The following is a 20590-nucleotide window of genomic DNA, read 5'->3' on the forward strand; positions in this document are numbered from 1 at the left end:
TGGCTTTACTTAAGATTTCAGTCAGCCACAATATTTTGCTGTTATGTCCATCAGGTAATTTATTTTAATTAACTAAAATGTCCAAATACTCCTTCAAAATGTTTGAAAAGTTAAAAGTTTGTATTTTAAACTTCTATAAAATTACATTTTATTTGTTTAGTTTCACTAACAGTTTGCCGCATTGGTGCTCAGAAGCCTCAACTTAAAGAATTAAATAGGCTCAATTTTGTCTTTGCCACATCATGATTTTCAGTTTGTTTCCATGCATCAGTAGGTTTATTTGTTGCAAGTAAAAGGCTATTTGTAATGTGTTCAGATTTTTGCCTTCACTCAAATAAAATAAAATGTATGAAACATTCACTTTATTTTCTTAGATGTTAGAGAAGTTCAGATTATAATTATCTGGTCCTCCTATTATATCACATTTTTCCTTCAATCTGCTGTACAATTATCCCTCTAATTTGTAATAACATGACCAGTGTCCACCAGAATTTTGTGCTGTGCATTTTATTGCCCAGTGATAATGTGCGCTCTGAATTTTATATATATAACTATTCATTTTAATAGCTAGCAAATGTGATTTGCTTGCTAAATGATGCTTTAAAAAGTCAAGTTTACAGATATCACTCCGCCTCTTTCTACTTGCAAGTTCTCCAGCAACTTTCTGGTAACACCAGTTTCTATATTGTACATAAATATTTCTCATAGCTGCACATTTCTGACCTCATGAGCTTTCAGTGTAGCAGTTTCTTCTATTTCATTAAGCCATTCTACTTTAAATGAACAAGCAGTTCTTTTGTGCTGCCTTGGAATTCAACATAGTGTATCAATAATTTCTACATAAAAACAATATAAATAAACCATTTCTAAAATCTGCAGACAAATCATCACAAACTCCAGGTTATCAACACCGCCTGCTTCAGAAACCAGAAAAGGAAATGTGATTGTGTATGATGTGAATATATTTAACATGCCAGCAAGGTAGAGGGTGACAACTTTTTGTGCACAGTTTAAATTTCTTTGTGTGCTAGTAGCAAAAAGATATGTGCACGCCTGCATCTTAGAGGGAGCATTGCTGCTATATTACATCCTCATGACCAGCATGTTAGTTGTATGTCATTAAGAACCATTCTATCCGAGTCGAATATTGCAGCTTCAAGTCAAACTAGAAAGACTGTAGTGTGGATACAGTGGAATACTAATACATGTGCAGTCTAGAGGCCTATCTGAAATGGACAAATCTTTTAAAATGTCATTGATCTGAAGGGTAAAATTTTCCCTTCTGATGCTGATTGATCTTAATAGTTTTCAGTTTTTGTACATTATACGCCACTGCCGATGTCCCAGATTTCCATCAAATTATTTTAGACTAACTTGTCATAGCCAGTTAGCTAACATAGATTGTTTTAATTTTGTATCCTTTTAGCTCTTTGGAAAAAGCTTAATTTTGTACAAGGATCGCGTCAATGTGTTCCACTTTTTATTCTTGTTTCTTTTTCTATCTAAAGCTAATAATGGTACTTTATAACCTGTTTGGATATGAAAACTGATGTTTGTCAGTATTTTCCAAAAGCCATTGGGACAACATGAGCAAAGTAATGGGTATTCAAATGATGGTGTTTGATTTCAAAAGAGCTCTGTCAATTTTTGAGGGAAAGTCTGTAAATATTTTTAAAATACTTACTCTTTTCCAGCCTGAACCACCACCTTCAAGTAAGTGGCAGCTAGAAAACTGGCTGAACAAAGTGAATTCTCATAAAGTTTCACCGGCTTCTTCTGTGGATAGTCATATACAATCATCACAGAGCCGCAGTTACAAAAAGGAGAGTCGGGATCAGGGTGCCACGTATGAGGATCCAGGTGGGTCCAAGGATGGCTCTGTAGCCACACCAGGGCGAGATTCAAGGAATACACAGAAAGGATCAGAAACTAGAGGTCGCCAAAAGTCACCAGCTCAGAGTGATGGGAACACTCAGAGGAAAACAGTCGGTAAAAAGCAACCCAAGAAACCGGAGAGACCAACTGTGACTGAGGAACCAAGGGGTGGGCTGAAAGTTGAAAGTGAGCCAACATCTGATAGAGCAACTCTCATTCCTGTAAATCGCCCTAAAGCTGCTACGAAAGGTTCTAGAAAGCCCAGCACAAAGCGAGAATCCAAGTCCTCAACAAGAACAACAATCGAAAAGAAACGCAAGATTGTCAGCAAGACACCCCAGAAATCAAAAGAGCCTGTTCAAACAGACTTGTCATCCTCTGATTCTGAGCAAAGTGAAACTCTACCACCTGCTTCCCAAACTCCAAAATACTCGGAGAATAATAGGACACCTGTCCATAAATCCTCCATTGATGGGGAAGACAGCTTTTTCCAACAAAGGCTTTTCTCTCCTATGGAAGAGAAGGAACTACTTTCACCTCTGAGTGATGTTGATGATAAATACCGCAACATTACTTCACTCATTGTTAGAATTGATTTAAGTCTGTTACCTAGGAAATTTGAATCACCTCACAACGAAACAAAGCAAATCCAAATGAATAAGGAGATTTCTTTAGATAAACGCATGCATGACACTCCAAAGCAGTCTGCTGAGAAAAAGTCAAATAAAGGCAAGCGGAAACACAAAGTAAGTTACATTTTTGTATAGTCAACATTTTGGGTTTTTCCACAGGAAATGATGCAAAGTAGAGAATTGAATTTTCACAGTAGAATTAATTTAATGAAGACTGTTTTAAAACCAGAATACTGGATGTTTGACAGGTTGGGCAGCATCAGTGGAGAGAGGAACAGTTATCTTTTCAGGTTGATGATAGGGTGAAGATTAAGTAAGCTTGAAAGACTCAATTGGTGGATACTGGTTGAAAGAGGTTGGTAAATGTATCTCTAAAAGAGATACAAGTGGGAGGTTATGAATGACATCTGAAACATCAGATAGCTGCAAACGCTCAGGAATAATTGGCTGATTATCTGAAATTGTTAAATTCGTTTTGGAGTCCCAAATGCTATAATGTGCCAAAATGTAGAAGGAACTGCTACTGCTTCAGTTTACATTGCGCTAGGAAACCAGAGATGCAGAGCCTCAGAATGGGGCGGAAAATTGAAGTGTCAGGCAATTGGAAGCTCAGAATTATTTTCTCAATAATTGTTAATGTATTGGTGACTCCATTGAACATTAAATGCGTATATTTGATATTACATAAGTGAACTGCTGCATAACCTAAAAGGAGTGTTGCAGTCCCTGGAAAACAGGAGGTATCAGGCCAGATGTTGCATCTCCTGTGGTTACCAAGGAAGATGCCATGAGAATTTAAGCGGCTATTGATGGAGGTAGAAGAATAATCTCCTAAATCAGAATCAAATTTATTATCACTAGCATAAGATGAAATTTGTTTTAGGACAGCAGCAAAGTGCAAAGACATAAAAATCTATAAATTACTAAAGTAAATAGTGCAAAAATAAGGAATAATGAGGTGGTGTTCATAGGTTTGTGGATTCTTCAGAAATCTGATAGTGCAGGGAATGAAGTTGTTCCTAAAATATTAAGTATCTCTCTTCAGGCTTCTGTGCTTCCTCTGGTAGTAATGAGAAAAGGACATGTCTCAGATGGTGAGGTGTAGGGTTGTGTTTCTGTTGGAGCTGGCTGACTGTATAACTCTCTCCAGCCTTTTGCAGTCCTGTGCACTGAAGGCTTCATACCAGAGTGTGAGGCAACCAGTCAGAATGCTCTTCGCCATATATCTAAAGCAATTTGTAAGGGTCTTTGCTAACATACTAATCTTAAACTCCTAATGAAGTAGAGCAGCTGACCTGTCTTCTGCATGATTGAATCAATATGTTGGGTTCAGGACAAATCCTTTTGAGATATTGACACCAGCAACTTGAAACTGTTCACTCTTCTGATTGCTAATGCCTCAATTAGGACTGGTGTATGTTCTCCTAGTTTCCACTTCCAGAATCCACAATAGAAACGTAGAAAACCTACAGCACAATACAGGCCCTTCAGCCCACAAAGTTGTGCCGAACATGTCCCTACCTCAGAAATTACTAGGCTTACCTATAGCCCTCTATTTTACTAAGCTCCATGTACCTATCTAAAAGCCTCTTAAAAAACCCTATCGTATCCACCTCCACCACTGTTGCCGGCAGCCCATTCCACGCACTCGCCACTCTCTGAGTAAAAAAACTTACCCCTGACATCTCTTCTGTACCTACTCCCCAGCACCTTAAACCTGTGTCCTCCTGTGGCAACCATTTCACTCCTGGGAAAAAGCCTCTGATTATCCACATGATCAGTGCCTTTCATAATCTTGTACACTTCTATCAGGTCACCTCTCATCCTCCTTCGCTCCAAGGAGAAAAGGCCAAGATCACTCAACCTAGTCTCATAAGGCATGCTCCGCAATCCAGGCAACATCCTTGTAAATCTCCTCTGCGCCCTTTCTATGACTTTACACATCCTTCCTGTAGTGAGGCGACCAGAACTGAGTACAGTACTCCAAGTGGAGTCTGACCAGGGTCCTAAATAACTGCAACATTACCTCTTGGCTCCTGAATTCAATTCCACGATTGATGAAGGCCAGTACACCATATGCTTTCTTAACCACAGAGTCAACCTGCGCAGCTGCTTTGAGTGTCCTATGATCTCGGACCCCAAGATCCCTCTGATTCTCCACACAGCCAAGAGTCTTACCATTAAAACTATATTCTGCCATCATATTTGACCTACCAGAATGAACCACTTCACACTTAACTGTGTTGAACTCCATCTGCCACTTCTCAGCCCAGTTTTGCATCCTATCAGTGTCCCGCTGTAACCTCTTGACAGCCCTCCACACTATCCACAACACCTCCAACCTTTGTGTCATCAGCAAACTTCTAACCCATCCCTCCATTTCCTCATCCAGGTCATTTATAAAAACTTCTAAGGGTCCCAGAACAGATCCCTGAGGCACTCCACTGGTGACCGACCTCCATGCAGAATATGACCTGTCTACAAGCACTCTTTGCCTTCTGTGGGCAAGCCAGTTCTGGATCCACAAAGCAATGTCCCCTTGGATTCCATGCCTCCTTACTTTCTCAATAAGCCTTGCAAAGGATACCTTATCAAGTGCCTTGCTGAAATCCATATACACTACATCTACTGCTGTTCCTTCAATGTGTTTAGTCACATCCTCAGTCAGGCTCGAAAGCACAACCGGCCCTTGACAAAGCCATGCTGACTACTACTAATCATATTATACCTCTTCAAATATTGACATTGAGTGTGAGGCTGCTATTGTGACACCACTCAACCAGCTGATCTATCACTCCCAGAGACCTCATCATCATCTGAAATTCATGTTTATATGTGGGGGGGGGGGGGGAATGTAGACAGGGTGACCGCCTTGCAATGTAAGGCCTTGTTCAGTCCTGGACATACAAATGTCTAATGTTTTAATTCTGATTCATTCCTCTCTTCCCCCTGAATTCTTATCTTTGGTCTCCTGCCCTGTTCCAAGAAGTGCAATGTAATCTTATGAATCACCACATCTCATTTTGCGGCCTTCAGGACATGACATCAAATTCAGCAATATGTTCTATTCTAGTCCTGTATCTCTCATTTCCAGCATTCAGATTTTCCTCACCACTGTTCTGATGTTTCAGCTTATTTTTTATCATCTCTTAATTGTCCATCCTCCAATGCACATTTGTATGCCTCTTCAGCTGACGTCATCACAATTTGTAATTCAGTTTCCAGTGTCTAACCCATCAACTTCTCAGATCTCCAAAATCTGCAGTATTTACATCTGTAGAACTTGAATCCATGTAACTTTTTCTTTCTCATGACTCGCTGCCAATTTGTTCCTGTTTTTACTATGAGTGTTATTAGAAATTAACGTTATTGTTAATTCTGCCATCAATAAAGAAAAGTTAAGTAATTTTTCACATGCTTTTCATGACGAGTGTTGAAGCTTGGAATAAATGTAATGCTGCAGTATATCTTGATTAAGGAGAGAAAAGTAATTAGAATGAAGAATAAACATGTGACTAGAATAAGTTTTTGAAAAAAAACCTGGTCTTGTTCATTTTTTTTAATATCATTTGAAGGCTCAGCAACCCAAAATTGCCTTGTAGCTTCTGATCCCCAGCCTTGTTGTTTTGAGCTATTCAGTTCTTCATTTTTTATTCTCTTCTTACACATTTGTTTTCCTTCCTTTAACTCATCATTGTTGAAAATTGTTCACCCTTTCACCAGCCATGAAAAATATTGGTATTATTGATGCAATGCCAGTGAGACTGCTGTAATGTCTCATACAGGCAGACCTCATTGCCCAGAATTATGGGTGCTTTAGACCATAAGACATAGCAGATTTGGGCCATTTGGCACATTGAGTCTGTTTTGCCATTCCACCATAGTTGATTTATTATCCCTTTCAGCCCCATTCTCCTGTCTTCCGCTTGTAACCTTTCTGATTAATCAAGAATCAGTCAAGCTTGGCCTCCACAACTGCTTGTGGCAGTGAATTCCACAGATTCACTACTCTCTGGCTAAAGAAATTCCTCCTCATCTCTGATCTTAAATGGATGTCCTTCTACTCAAAGGTTGTGTCCTCTTCTAGACATCTTCAATATAGAAACATCTTCCTTGTATGGACACTATCCAGACTTTTCAATATTCAAAACATTTCAATGAGATCCCCACCCCATCATTCTTGTAAACACCAGCGAGTACAGGCCCAAAGCGATCCTTCTCCTTTTATTCCCAAAGTTATTCTTGTGAGCCTCCTCTGGACCCTCTCCAATACTAGCAAATCTTTTCTTAGATAAAGGGCCCAAAACTGCTCACAATACTCCAAGTGCAGCCTGACTTTAGCCTTATAAAGCCTAACCATGACATCCTTGCTCTTACAGTCTCGTCCTCTTGAAACTGATGCTAACATTGCATTTGCTGTTTACCACCAACACAAATTGCATGTTAACAAGGACCCCAAGTCCCTTTGTACTTAAGAATTTTGAATTTTCTTCCTGTTTAAATGATGGTCTACACCTTTATTCCTTCTACCAAAGTGCATGACCACGTACTTCCATACACAATATTCCATCTGCCACATCTTTGCCCATTCTCCCAATCTAAGTCTTCTGCAGACTCCCTGCTTTCTTAACAATACCAGCCCATCCACCTATTTTTGTATTATCTGCAAAACTAGCAACAAAGCCATAAATTCTGTCATCCAAATCAGTGACATAATGTGAAAGGAAGCGGCCCCAACACTAACCCCTGTGGAATACCACTAGTCAACAGTGGCCAACCAGAAAAGGCCCCCTTTATTCCCACACTTTGCCTCCTGCCAGCCAAGCAATCTTCTATTCATGCTAGTACCTTTCCTGTAATACCATGGGCACATCCGGTGAAGCATCCTCATGTGCACCACCTTGTCTAAGGCCTTCTGAAAATCCATGTGTACAACATCCACTGACTCTTAACAGGCAAGTTTTCCCCAAAGGAGACCATGGTGACTTTGGCCTATTTTTTTCATGTTTCCAAGTATCCAGAAATCTTATTGATAATGGACTCCAACGTCTTCCCAACAACTGAAGGTCAGACTTATTGACCTACAAGTTCCTTACTTCTGCTTCCCTCCCTTCTTGGTGTAGTAACATTTGCTACCTCTTTCAGAACCCTGGTCTAGTTGGTACCTTCATACCTTTCATCTTCCCAGGCACCTTCTCCTTAGTAACAACACTCACATCTGCACCCATATTAAGACTGATGCAAAATACTTAAGTTCCTCTGCTATTTTTTTATCCCCATTACTACCTCTCCAGCTTCATTTTCCAGAAGTCCTGTATCCACTCTCAATATAATCATATATTTGAAAAAAACTTCTGGTACCTTCTTGTATATAATTAGCTAGTTTCCCTTCATATTTCTTCTTGCCTTCTGTTGGTTTTTGAAATATTCCTAACTTTTGCTATATTATATATTTTTATGTTTTATTTGGTTTCCTTTGTCAGACTTGGTTGCCTCATCTCATCCTTCATTCAACAATCTCCATGGTGTCCCATGGCAGCCTTATTCACAGGCATGCCATAAACTGTGTTTGGATAGTAGCGTAATACCACCAATCAGTAACCTACCTCTAATAAGCTTCAGTATATTTGGTCGTGTGGAATGTGGGAGAAAATTCTCCTTTCAAAATATTGTTATAGCTAAAACAGTTAACCTGCCACAAGCTGTTTCCTTGTCACAGAATCCCTCCCTTGCTGCTGTTTATTTTATCATGGCTTCTATTTGCTCATCTTCAGTCTGTGTTGTATTTCACTTCTGCACGACCATAAAGACTTCTGTCTTGAATTTAAAATCCTCATTGCCATTTGTGCCCTATTTAATATTCTCTATTCCTACAGTCCTGTGATCCTTGCAGACCCATAGCTCTGTCCTTTTTATGATCTGACGTTTTCCAGAGTGGACATAATCTGTAAAAACACATTCCCTAACCCTCAAAGTGAAGTGACTTGAATTTCCATCTTGATGGGAAAACCACTGCAGTTCTTAAAAGCATGCCTTCAAATGCAGTTTCCATACTGTGTATCCATCTAATGAGGGGAGTATAGCTTGCATAGTCCAGCTCATTACGGCCTTCTCAGAAATTAGAGGTGTTGCTGAGCTTTCCTAGTTGTGCACATTGTGTTCGGGGATCATGAGAAGTGTGGGATGTGCACTTCTAGGAGTTCAAAACTACTTGCAGTTTCCACTGCTGTGCTGCCGATGTAAAGTGGGTTGTGAGTGACGTAAAGAGGGATTCAGTCTGCATGGACTTATGGGCCCACAGATGACCTAGTCCACTGTACTTCTCAATTTTTTGATGTTAAACCACTTTCCACTGCAAATGTATTTAATGTCATAGTTTGTTAACTGTTTTAGGTGACTCTTATGAATTGTAAATCTTAACATTCCTCAGCTACTTAAATTTTCAGAGGTTAATTACAACAGTGAAATTTTAAGGGTTTCTTTGGTGTTTTCTTTCCAGTCCCATTGGGTTTATGCAACTTGCCTTAACAGAGGCCAGTTCTATAGCAGCCTTGTTTTGAAATTGAAGCTGTTTTAAATTTAAAGTTGTATAAAGTTACAATATTGAATACAGAGTTGTATGAAACTTTGCCTCATCTTGTGTCTTTCTCAGGCCAGATCATGTTATGGAAACGCACCAAATTATCTCCAACTTACAATTGAAAAAAATTATTGTAAGTTAAATGTAATTTGTGCATGTAATTAATAACCATTTGAGATTTTGATAAATATTTCATATGTTTGCTCAGAATGATGGAGAAATTGAAAATTGTGAAAGCAAGAAGTCTAAAATAGAAGAAAGGACTAATTCTAACCACAAAGCATCCAGTAATAGAGAGTGAGTATTTTCTTGTGATTAAACGATTAAAATGATTTAACTGGTAATATTTTGAAAACCTATATGCATTTGAATACTGCCTTTAATTTATATGTTATAAATTTATTCTTGAGTTAAAACAATACTTTTCTTTGCAACACGCAAAATGCTGGAGGAACTCAGCAGGTCAGGCAGCATCTATGGAAATGAATAAGCTGTTGATGTTTCAAGCCAGGACCCTGCTTCAAGACTGGTGGAAAAGAAAAAAATGTCTTTTTCATTTCTCTAATATGTTCTCAACTAACCATAGCAACCAATGATGTTATCATCCCAAAAGATGGCTGTAATTCTCTGCTGTTCATGTAGTTGTATATGAGAGCCGAAGCCTTGTGCTGAATCACTGTACACCAGATCATTATCTTGCTCCTGCTCACCTGAAGAAGAGGCCTTTCTCTCTTATCTTCTGTCCCAGCATCCCTAGACCCCAAATTTTTCCATGTATGTGTTTTGTGTTCTTATCCTAGTAAAATGATGGGGACTGAGATCCAATACATGAGGGAGTCAGTGATACCATATGTATAAAGACTGCATAAATATACCTCTGTTACTTTCTGGTACATCTGAAAGCTTCCAGTGTGACTATTTCTCAAAAGAAAGCTATTTTAACTGCAAAGTACACTCTGGTAGTAATGGGATTTAAATAAAATTAAATAGGTATCACTAACTCTAATGTTGGGACTGACATGTTAGTGACTCCAGACCCACGTTAACCTGATTGACTGTTCTTTTAAATCGCATTCTATCCAGTTGAACAAAGCTTCCCCTGAAGGAATGCAAAAGTCAGTGATAGTTCAGCACCATCATCTCATGGACAATTAGGAATGATTGATAAATGCTGGTTTTACTAGCAAAACCATATTCCACAACAAAATTAATCTGCACATTTGAAGGAGTTGATGTTCTGTCTTTAATTACTAACAAAATTGTAAAGGATGTTTGCCAATTGCACCACCATTATTTTACTCCATAGTGAGCTCCCCTGACATTATTTTCAAGCAAATAATATTAAAAACAAACTAATTGAGAAGGATCTCGGAGCACAATTGACATAAGCGCATTGTTAACCGCTGGTGATTTCTAGAGCTTTATTATCCAGGGGTGAATGGGTTCCTGTAATTTAACATCTTAACTTTGTGTTTTTTTTAAGGAGTTCTTCAAAACCAATCACTGAAAGAGAAAAGATCCCTCCATCTTCTCCATCTGCAAGCATTGGACAAAAAACACCCAAAACAGAGCATAAACATCCAAATCGTAAAAGAACTGCCAATCCAGCATCAACCTCAAAGAGCAAAAATAGTAACCTAAAGCAGACTAGTAGCAGCAGTAATAGCAGCAAAAACAGTTCCTCCTCTTCCAAGCATAAGAAAACGGATGATAAAACATCCTCACGTCCAAAGGAAAACCGAGTGAGTCAATCGAGTTTCAGTTTCAGAATTTATAAGTCATATCACCGCATGTTGATGTATTAATATGTTGCTATGGCCAAATTTCTGATTATTTTCCACTCATTTTCATGGTTCCTCCGTGCTCTGGAACACATTGTTCAGTGTGAAATATTTTGCCTATCCTATGATGTGCAGTCACAACAGTTGCATGCCAGTACTCAACCTGGGTGGGAATATAATCTGCTATGTCTCATACTACATGTTTCCTTAGAAAAATGAAGCTTATGTAAGAAAGCCAAAATAAGCCAAAACCTAAATGTATAAATGGGGATAAAATGGAAGCCATTGGTGGAATATAAATGTAGGGTCCATAATACAGATTAAAATTACTTCAGTAGTTCTCTCCTCCTGCAAATACTATTACAAAAAAGCAACAGCAGGGTATTATAGAAATTAATCAGGTTTTTTTTAGAATTATAGACCAGAAGTTGTATGTTTCTCTTAAAGCCACAGACCTCAAAACTTTGTGAGGAATTGGTGCTAGTACTGGGATGCCTTGCATGCAAATCATGCGTCTGAAAGGTGTAGCTGTTAACTCAATTTACACTTTTTAAATTGAATTTAGTTTTTTTAATCTTTAAATCTTTCAAAATATATCTGTTTTTGAAAATCTGCTTCTGAAAAGTTCATAAAAATTACACTTCAATAGCGACATAGCTTAGATAAGTTTTATCAGCATGGTTTATTTTGACATCATCTGCATGTTCTTCCCCTTTAAATGTGGTAGAATTTTTGCACGCTAGACAGTGTAACCACTCAAGGCTTTGCCATTTTGGCAGGGGTCATGAAGTTGACATCAGCATATCTGTAACTTATAGCTGCATATATTTTCAGTGAAATTGTGCAGAAGGTTGCAAATTATTAGCATTGTTTCATTATAGATGGTTTAATGTCATGAAATTATCAACTTAATACAGTTGAGCAGTCTAATCAGTATAGAAAGTATACCAACACATGGCCAGCATTTTCCAGTGCCTTTACAGGGCAATGAACCTTCTGCATCCAGACATTTTTTTTTAAGAAGCTGAGACCAACTTCACTAATATTCTCAATGCATCATGTGTATTTGTCCAAAAATTTGACAACATCAAAAGGTACACAACAAACATACAGACTTATTTCAGATCAATGTATTCACACACAATCTATTTAGCGAATAATTGGATCAAGTACTGATGGACCAGACCTTTTCATTATACCAAACACTTTCTGCTGCTGTACCAACTTCTGTTAGTTATTTATGAAGATGATTTTTGTCTTCATTGCCAAAATAGTGTTTTCAATAAAGCTTTTTGAATGTGGAAATCATGATGGAAAAAGTCTGTTATTGGGAGCAAATGTATATTTTTTTCTCCTATTTTTCAAATCCAGGACTATTGTGAGGTACTTTTCTATTAGAGGGGATTAGGCTGAGGCTCAATACTGCCATTCAACAGCTGTAGAAGAAGTTGATCTCAAACCATTTCTGTAAAACTCCTTGAAAGCCGTAAGACATCTAGGTTATATTGGCTATCAAATAGCTTGCATGAAATCATCATCTGGAATGACAATAAATTAAAGGAGACTAGACATTTTAACAGGTGCAAAGTTAATTTTTTGTGTTACTTGCTAATGTTGTGGAAATTAGAATCCCAGATATCCATGTGTTCAAGAAATCTGTTCTTGGGTAGAACTTCTTCTAAACATCTTACAGTTTTAATGGTATTCATTGGGACTCATGGTTTAATTGGTTTTATTTTAATCAGTCACAAGAAAAAAATCCAGTTAGCTGCTTGAACCCTTTGCAGTCAGCAGCACCATCAGGAGATGGTTTGAAGTCAAGGCGGCCCAAGCTCAGTTTTGATGAACGGTAAGTGTAATAGTTACTTCACTGGTAATGGAGCGTAGAACAGTACACCACAGGAACTGTACATCTGCTTGTACATGGTCTATATCTCTCAACTTGCTAACTGTTCATAAATGCCTTTTAAACTTTTACTGTATCTACTTCCATCATTGTCAAAGACCCCACTTCTCTCTTCTGCCTCCCTCCCATTGAACAGAAGGTACAAAAGTCTGAAACCATGTACTATTGGCTCAAGGATAGTTTCTATCCTGCTGTTAGAAGACTACTAAACAGTCCCCAGTAAGATGAGATGGACTCAACTTAGCAGTCTACCGTGTTATTGTCATGTACTTTATTGCCTGTCTGCACTGCACTGTTATCATGAAACAATCTTTATGAATAACATGTGACAATAATAAACCAATTTAAAGCTATATCCTCTATTATTTGACATTCCCATCATGGTAAAAATACTCACTTATCTATTCTATCTAAGCCTTCCTTAATGATATATACTTCTGTAAGATACTGCTAAGCCACTCCAAAGAAACTTGTAGTTTGTCTTTCTTTGTAGTTAATATTTTCTATCCAAGTGAACCTATTCTGAACCTCATCTCAAAATCCTGCACATCACCCTGTAATGCAGCAACCATGGTTCATTACACAACACTCAATCCAGAATTGTCTTTTCCCTAGTGAGCTTAACCATAAAGCTGTTCTAAAAAGCCATCTCATAGGCATTTTACAAATAATCTCTTGTGGTATCCAAAATCAACAACAAAGTTATTTTCCCAGTCTGTCTGCATATTGGAATTCCCATGACTATTGTAACATTGCCCTTTTGACATGCTTTTTCTACCTCCTGTTGTAATTTGTAGCCCACATTCTGACTACAGTTTGAAGGCCTGTATATCACTCCCATCAAGGTCTTTTTACCCTTGCAGTTTCTTAACTCCACCCACAAGGATTCTACATTTTCCAATCCTTTGTCACCTCTAAGGATTTAATTTCATTTTTTTTTACCAACAGAGCCACGGTACCCTCTGTGCTTACTTGCCTGTCCTTTCAATACAGTGTGCATTCTTGGATGTTAAGCTCCTAACTATAATCATCTTTTGGCAATGACTCATTGATGCCCACAACATCATTCCTGCCAATCTCTTAACTGTGCTACAGGATTATATACTTTATACTATATACTGGAGGTCCTGGTTTTCAGTTTTCTACCCAGCTCCCTAAATGCTCTCCTCAGGACCTCCTCGCTTTTTCTTCTCATGTCATTGGTGCCAATATGTGCCAGGACTTCTGGCTGTTTTACTGTGTTTTCCCATGCCCTGCTGCTACCTAGAAGAGTTTCTTTTACCAAGATTACTTGTGCACCTAGTGTTGCTTTATGTACATACAATCAGTCTGTGTACATAAGCTGATCTTATGTATATTCGGCCACTCTCAGTTGTGTTTTTTGTATGTTGTATCTGATCCAGAGTAACAATTATTTTGTTCTCTTTTACACTTATGTACTGAAGAATGATTTTTTTTAATATAAAAAAGCCTGGAAATTCAATTTCAATTTGTATAGAAATATATTGAGTTTGTGACCAGCCTGTTCAATATTTATTATGGTGCATATACAAATACTTTTACAATGTAACTTGCAAACCAAACTCTCTTTCTTTTTCTTTCTAAATCTTTTTATTAATATTAGTAATATGGACAGAATACAGATGATATATTGATAAAGAAATTACCAACATACACATTCCATTACATATGAAAAAAAACATACATAATAGTTACAATATAAATGAGTTTACCAAGACATAAGCCATAAGATATATGTATGGACATAGTAAATCTAAATATTTCATAATGTATAATATAAAAAAAACAGAAAAAAGAAAAAAAAACAAAAAAAAATTTATATAATGCAAAACTAACTAATCTAATAACTATAACTAATAAGTAATATAAAAGAAAGAAAAACAAACAAAAGAGAAGGAGAAAAAAAAAAGTGGGCTGTTTATAATATCTCACAAAAATAAGTATTCATCAATGCCGTCACTTCCGGTCCTCTCAAAATACATAAGCTAAAAGCTAGGAAATCAAATGTACTTGGCACAGGGTCATATGAAAATGTTGAATAAATGGTCTCCATAACTTTTCAAATTTAATAGAAGTCTCAAAAGTACCACTTCTAATTTTTTCTAAATTTAAACATAACATAGTTTGAGAGAACCAATTAAATACAGTGGGAGGATCAATTTCTTTCCAATTCAACAATATAGATCTTCTAGCCATCAGAGTTAGAAATGCAATCATTCGACAGGCTGAAGAAGACAAATGCTGTGAATCTAACATTGGTAAACCAAAAATTGCGGTAATAGGATGAGGTTGTAAATCAATATTCAAAACCGCAGAAATAATATCAAAAATATCTTTCCAATATTTCTCCAAAAATGAACACGACCAAAACATGTGAGTTAAAGACGCAATTTCAGAATGACATCTATCACAAATAGGACTTATATGAGAGTAAAAATGAGCTAATTTATCCTTGGACATATGGGCCCTATGTACAACCTTAAATTGTATTAGTGAATGTTTGGCACATAACGATGATGTATTAACTAATTGAAGAATTCTATCCCAATTCTCACTAGAAATACTAAAACTAAGCTCTCTTTCCCAATCCTGTTTAGTCTTATAAAGGGGCTCTGAACGTATCTTCATAATTATATTATAAAGTTTTGAAATAAGCCCTTTTTGAAAAGGGTCTAATTCAAATAAACTCTCCAAAGTATCTGAAGGCACAAAATTTGGAAACGTAGAGAGTACAGAACTTAAAAAATGTCTAATCTGTAAATATCTAAAAAAAATGAAATCTCGGCAAGTTATATCTGTTGGATAATTGTTCAAAAGACATGAAACAATTATCTAAAAATAAATCAGAAAATCTTAGTAATCCCTTAGTTTTCCAAGCTGAATAAGCTTGATCTATAATGGAAGGGTGAAAAAAACAATTAGATACAATAGGACTATTTAAAACGAATTGAGTCAACCCAAAAAATCTCCGAAATTGAAACCATATACGCAATGTATGGTTAACTATCGGGTTGTCAATTCGTTTTGGCAATTTAGAAAGAGCAAAAGGGAGAGAAGTCCCTAAAATAGAACCCAAAGCATAAGCTGATACCGATTTAGTTTCTAAACTCACCCAACAAGGGCCAAAAGATCCACCCCCATCTTTCAACCAGCATAACAAATATCTAATATTAGCTGCCCAATAGTAAAATCTGAAATTAGGTAATGCTAACCCGCCTTCCTTTTTTGTCTTCTATAAATATGTTTTACCTAACCTGGGATTTTTATACTGCCATATATATGAAGAAATTTTAGAGTCAACATTAGTAAAAAAAGATTTCGGGATAAAAATTGGTATCGCTTGAAAAATATATAAAAACTTAGGTAAAATAACCATCTTAATAGCATTAATCCTGCCTATTAGAGATAGAGACAAAGGTGACCACTTAGTAAACAAACCTTTAATCTGATCAATTAAGGGTAAAAAATTAAATCCAAACAAATCTTTATGGTTCTTTGTGATTTTGATCCCTAAATAAGTAAAAGAGTCATTAACTAATTTAAAGGGTAAATTTCCATAAATTGGGACCCGTTTATTTAATGGAAACAATTCACTTTTATTAAGATTTAACTTATACCCAGAAAACTCACTAAATTGAGCCAATAATGATAAAACTGCTGGAATGGATTTCTCCGGGTTAGAAATGAATAGTAATAAATCATCTGCATACAAAGATAACTTATGAATATCTGTCCCACGATTAATACCCAAAATATCCTGTGATTGTCTGATGGCAATTGCCAAAGGTTCTAAGGCAATGTTAAATAGTAATGGACTAAGAGGACATCCCTGTCTAGTGCCCCGAAATAGGCGAAAAAAGGGAGATCTTTGATTATTGGTAACCACTGAGGCTACTGGAGTATGATAAAACAATTTAATCCATGATATAAATATCGGACTAAAATTAAACTTCTCCAACACATTAAATAAGTAAGGCCATTCAACTCTGTCAAATGCTTTCTCCGCATCTAATGAAATCACGCATTCTGAAGTATCATGTGAGGGAGTATAAACAATATTCAACAATCTCCTAATGTTAAAAAAAGAATAACGATTTTTAATAAAGCCAGTTTGATCATCTGAAATAATTTTGGGTAATACCTTCTCCAATCTAGATGCCAGTAACTTAGAAAAAATCTTGGAGTCTACATTCAATAAAGATATAGGTCTATAAGAAGCACAATTAGTAGGGTCTTTATCTTTCTTCAATATTAGAGAAATGGAAGCTCTATAAAAAGATTGTGGCAAATTCCCTAATCTAATGGCCTCCTCAAAAACCTTACCTAACCAAGGGGAAAGAGTAGCGGAAAAAAATTTAAAAAATTCAACTGTATAACCATCTGGACCCGGTGCTTTCCCAGAATTCATTGAGGAAATAGCCCCTTTAATTTCTACATCCGTAATAGGAGTATCCAATATCAAAAGATCATCAGATGATAACCTTGGAAAATTTAATTTCCCCAGAAAATCAGACATGGTATTATAATCTTGAGGAAATTCAGATTGATACAGGGAGGTATAGAAATCTTGAAATGCCTTATTTATCTCATCATGATTAACTGTCAGATTCCCATTCTGCTGACCAATCTTAGTGATTAACCAGAGCATTCTTCAATTGACTAGCTAACAGTTTACCAGATTTATCACTATGTATATAAAAATCAGATTTAGTTTTCATTAATTGATTTTCAATCGAGGATGTAAGTAATAAACTATGTTCCATTTGAAATTCAACCCTTTGTTTGTAAAGCTCCTTACTAGGAGCAATCGAATATTTCTTATCAATCTCTTTAATTTTATCAACCAATAAAAGAGTTTCCATCTTGATACGTTTCCTCAAACCAACAGAATAAGAAATAATCTGTCCACGTATATAAGCTTTAAAAGTGTCCCAAAGTGTTCCGCAGGAAATATCATCTGTAGAATTAGTTGAGAAGAAGAAGTCGACCTGCTCCTCCATAAATTTAATAAAGTCAGAGTCTTGCAACAAGGTAGAGTCAAATCGCCATTGTCTAGCATTAAAAGCTGTATCCGTAAATTTCATAGAAAGTAATAACGGAGCATGATCAGAGATAGCTATAATATCATAGTTACAACCGATTACTAATGAAATAAAACAAGAGTCTACAAAAAAATAATCAATTCTTGAATAAGAGTGATGAACATGTGAGAGAAAAGAAAACTCTTTGTCATTAGAATGCCGAAATCTCCAAACATCAAAAACTCCATTGTCAGTCAAAAAGGAGTTAATACAAGTGGCCGACTTATTAGGTAAAGTCTGAATAGATAAAGATTTATCCATCAGAGGATTTAAACAACAATTAAAGTCACCACCCATTATTAACTTATATTCGTTTAGATTGGGTAAAGAAGTAAATAAAGACTTAAAGTCAGGACAATCCACATTTGGAGCATAAACATTAACCAAAGCAACCTTTTTATTACAAAGTAAACCCGTAATTAACAAAAATCTGCCATTCGGATCTGAAAAAATATCATGTTGAACAAATGAAATAGAGGAGTCAATAAAAATTGAAACTCCTTTTACTTTAGCATTCGAATTTGCATGATACTGTTGACCCCGCCAAAATCTAAAAAAACGAAATTTGTCCTCCCTCCTCACATGAGTTTCTTGTACAAAAATGATATGAGCATTAAGTCTTTGGAATACTTTGAAAATCTTCTTTCGTTTAATTGGATGATTTAAACCATTAGTATTCCAAGACACAAAATTAATGGTCTGAGCCATAATTCTATAATCAACCCTTTGGTATAGAAAGGGTTAACCAACTTATAAACTCATGCACCCGGAAGAGGAACAAAAGTAGTGAGAAGACCCGGAAGTGACGACAACACAGACATATTTGAAGTTCAAAAACAGCCCGAATAAAAAAACTGACACAAACTGGTACAAAAAAATAGAATTAGAAAACAGACCATCCCCCCACCCCCCGAGAAAAAGAGAAAAAGCCAAAATATGACTTAAAAAGAGAAAAAGTAAGACTAATCCTACCCCCATGTCAGCTGAAGAACACTCCATATAAAAAGGATATATATAAAAGAATCACCCCGACTTTAAAAATAAAATCACTATAATAAAAACCATATTTCTAAGTATAGTTAGTTGTAAAAAGAATAAAAATATAATCACTAAAAACAATTATAACTCGGGCTCTGGCCCAGACAAAACAAAAAATATTTAAGCTGAGATAAGCGATACCATTGTCTGGGAGAAACACGAAAAATATAAACATAATGCCATCTTAAGCAAAACCAAAAATCTTTTCCAAAAAACCACCATCTTAATCAAGGAAAAATTTACCTTCAAAGAATTAAAAATATACCTTCAAAGGAACAAAGTTAATAGACAAGTATGTAGTTAAATGATTAAAGTGTATAAGGCAAAACAATTAACATGACGCAAACACACTTTAACTTGAGTATAAAGTGTAGGATGAACCTACACCAATAACCAGATTATAATTCTGGTTTAAGAGATCGAGAACCATCTTATACGATCAGAATCATTCATTTATTAAAGACTGGTGTCTGTAGCAGTAGGGAAGTTCTCCTCCAGATATTTTCTCACTTCTGAAGTTGAAAGGAAAACTTGTCATGGAGAAATTCGAAGCTTCGCAGGGTATAGAAGCGCAGGTTTCAGATTTTTCTCATAACATTCAGCCATCAACGGTTTAAAAAGAAGCCTTCTTTTTAAAAGATCTTGTAGCGGTGTGCTACAAGCAGCGCTAAAATTACGACACGGAGTCGGTAACTGCAGTCGAAGGAAAAACTTTATTCGAAAACTTCAGCCTCACTTTTAAGCCTCTGTCAACCGGCCCCCCATGGCGAAGAGGCTCCAAAGCTCTGTGCTCGCAAACCCCCGTAGGCTATCTAATTGTGAGTTGGTTCGGATACGCTAGGAAATGAGGCGCTACAATCTGAACTAAAATCTTCGATCAGGCGGAAGGAAAAATCTTTGATTTTAATCATTCCTAGTCGACGAGCTGCTCTTATAACTTGTTCTTTGTCATGTACATAATGGAACCGGACAATTATCACCGAAGGTTTGTCTGTAACACTCAGTGATCGACGCCGAATTCTATGTGCCCGATCCAATAAAGGGGGGTTATTCGGGAAAATTGTCGGAAACGCTTCTTTTAAAAGTTGAGCAAAATATTTCGAAGGGTCATCTTTTTCTATGCCGTCTGGAAGACCAAGTATACGTACGTTCTGTCTTCTGGAGCGATTCTCAAAATCGTCACTCTTGGCTTTAAGGGCTTCCATCAGCTTAATGGTCGAAATTAAATCCTGTTGCAATTTTCCAATAGTCAAATCTCGCTTCCGAGCTTCTTCTTGCAGAGACGTAATAAGAGCTTGTTGCTGTTTAATTACTAAATCCGTCTTAACCATGTACTCTTGAAAAACCTTTATATCTTCTTTAAAAAATTGTTGTAGTTCAGCAAATTTTTGATTCAAAACCTCCATAAACAATTCAAAAGTTAATGATGTTTGTTGTGTCGGAGCCTGCTTTTTTCCGTTACCGTTCGGATTACGTCCGGGATCCCGTCCCTTAGACCTGAGAGACATTTCTGTTTGCATATCATCAAAAGTTCACAACAAACGCTTGGCAGTAAATCCAAAAAAAAAGAAAGAAACTTTCGGTATAGGTAAAAATAAGCTGAATAAGGGTGATCAAAGGTTAAAAAAAGTAAAAGTTATGGAGCGAATCCAAAACGGTACTCACTCCATGAGCGT

The 20590-nt window shown here is 36.6% G+C and overlaps 1 protein-coding gene across 6 annotated transcripts in view; it reads left to right on the top strand.

The window, feature by feature from the left end:
• aff4 (AF4/FMR2 family, member 4) overlaps positions 1 to 20590 on the top strand; it is a 116077-nt gene that overhangs the window by 74536 nt on the left and 20951 nt on the right. For all 6 annotated transcript variants that reach the window (XM_059990540.1, XM_059990544.1, XM_059990545.1 and 3 more), the window contains 4 exons: positions 1695 to 2621; positions 9296 to 9384; positions 10571 to 10829; positions 12614 to 12717. In XM_059990540.1, coding sequence (XP_059846523.1) covers positions 1695 to 2621; positions 9296 to 9384; positions 10571 to 10829; positions 12614 to 12717 — 1379 coding nt within the window. The remainder of the gene's footprint in view (positions 1 to 1694; positions 2622 to 9295; positions 9385 to 10570; positions 10830 to 12613; positions 12718 to 20590) is intronic.

The sequence above is a fragment of the Hypanus sabinus genome, chromosome 15 (genome assembly GCF_030144855.1).
Source record: "Hypanus sabinus isolate sHypSab1 chromosome 15, sHypSab1.hap1, whole genome shotgun sequence".
Lineage (NCBI taxonomy): Eukaryota > Metazoa > Chordata > Chondrichthyes > Myliobatiformes > Dasyatidae > Hypanus > Hypanus sabinus.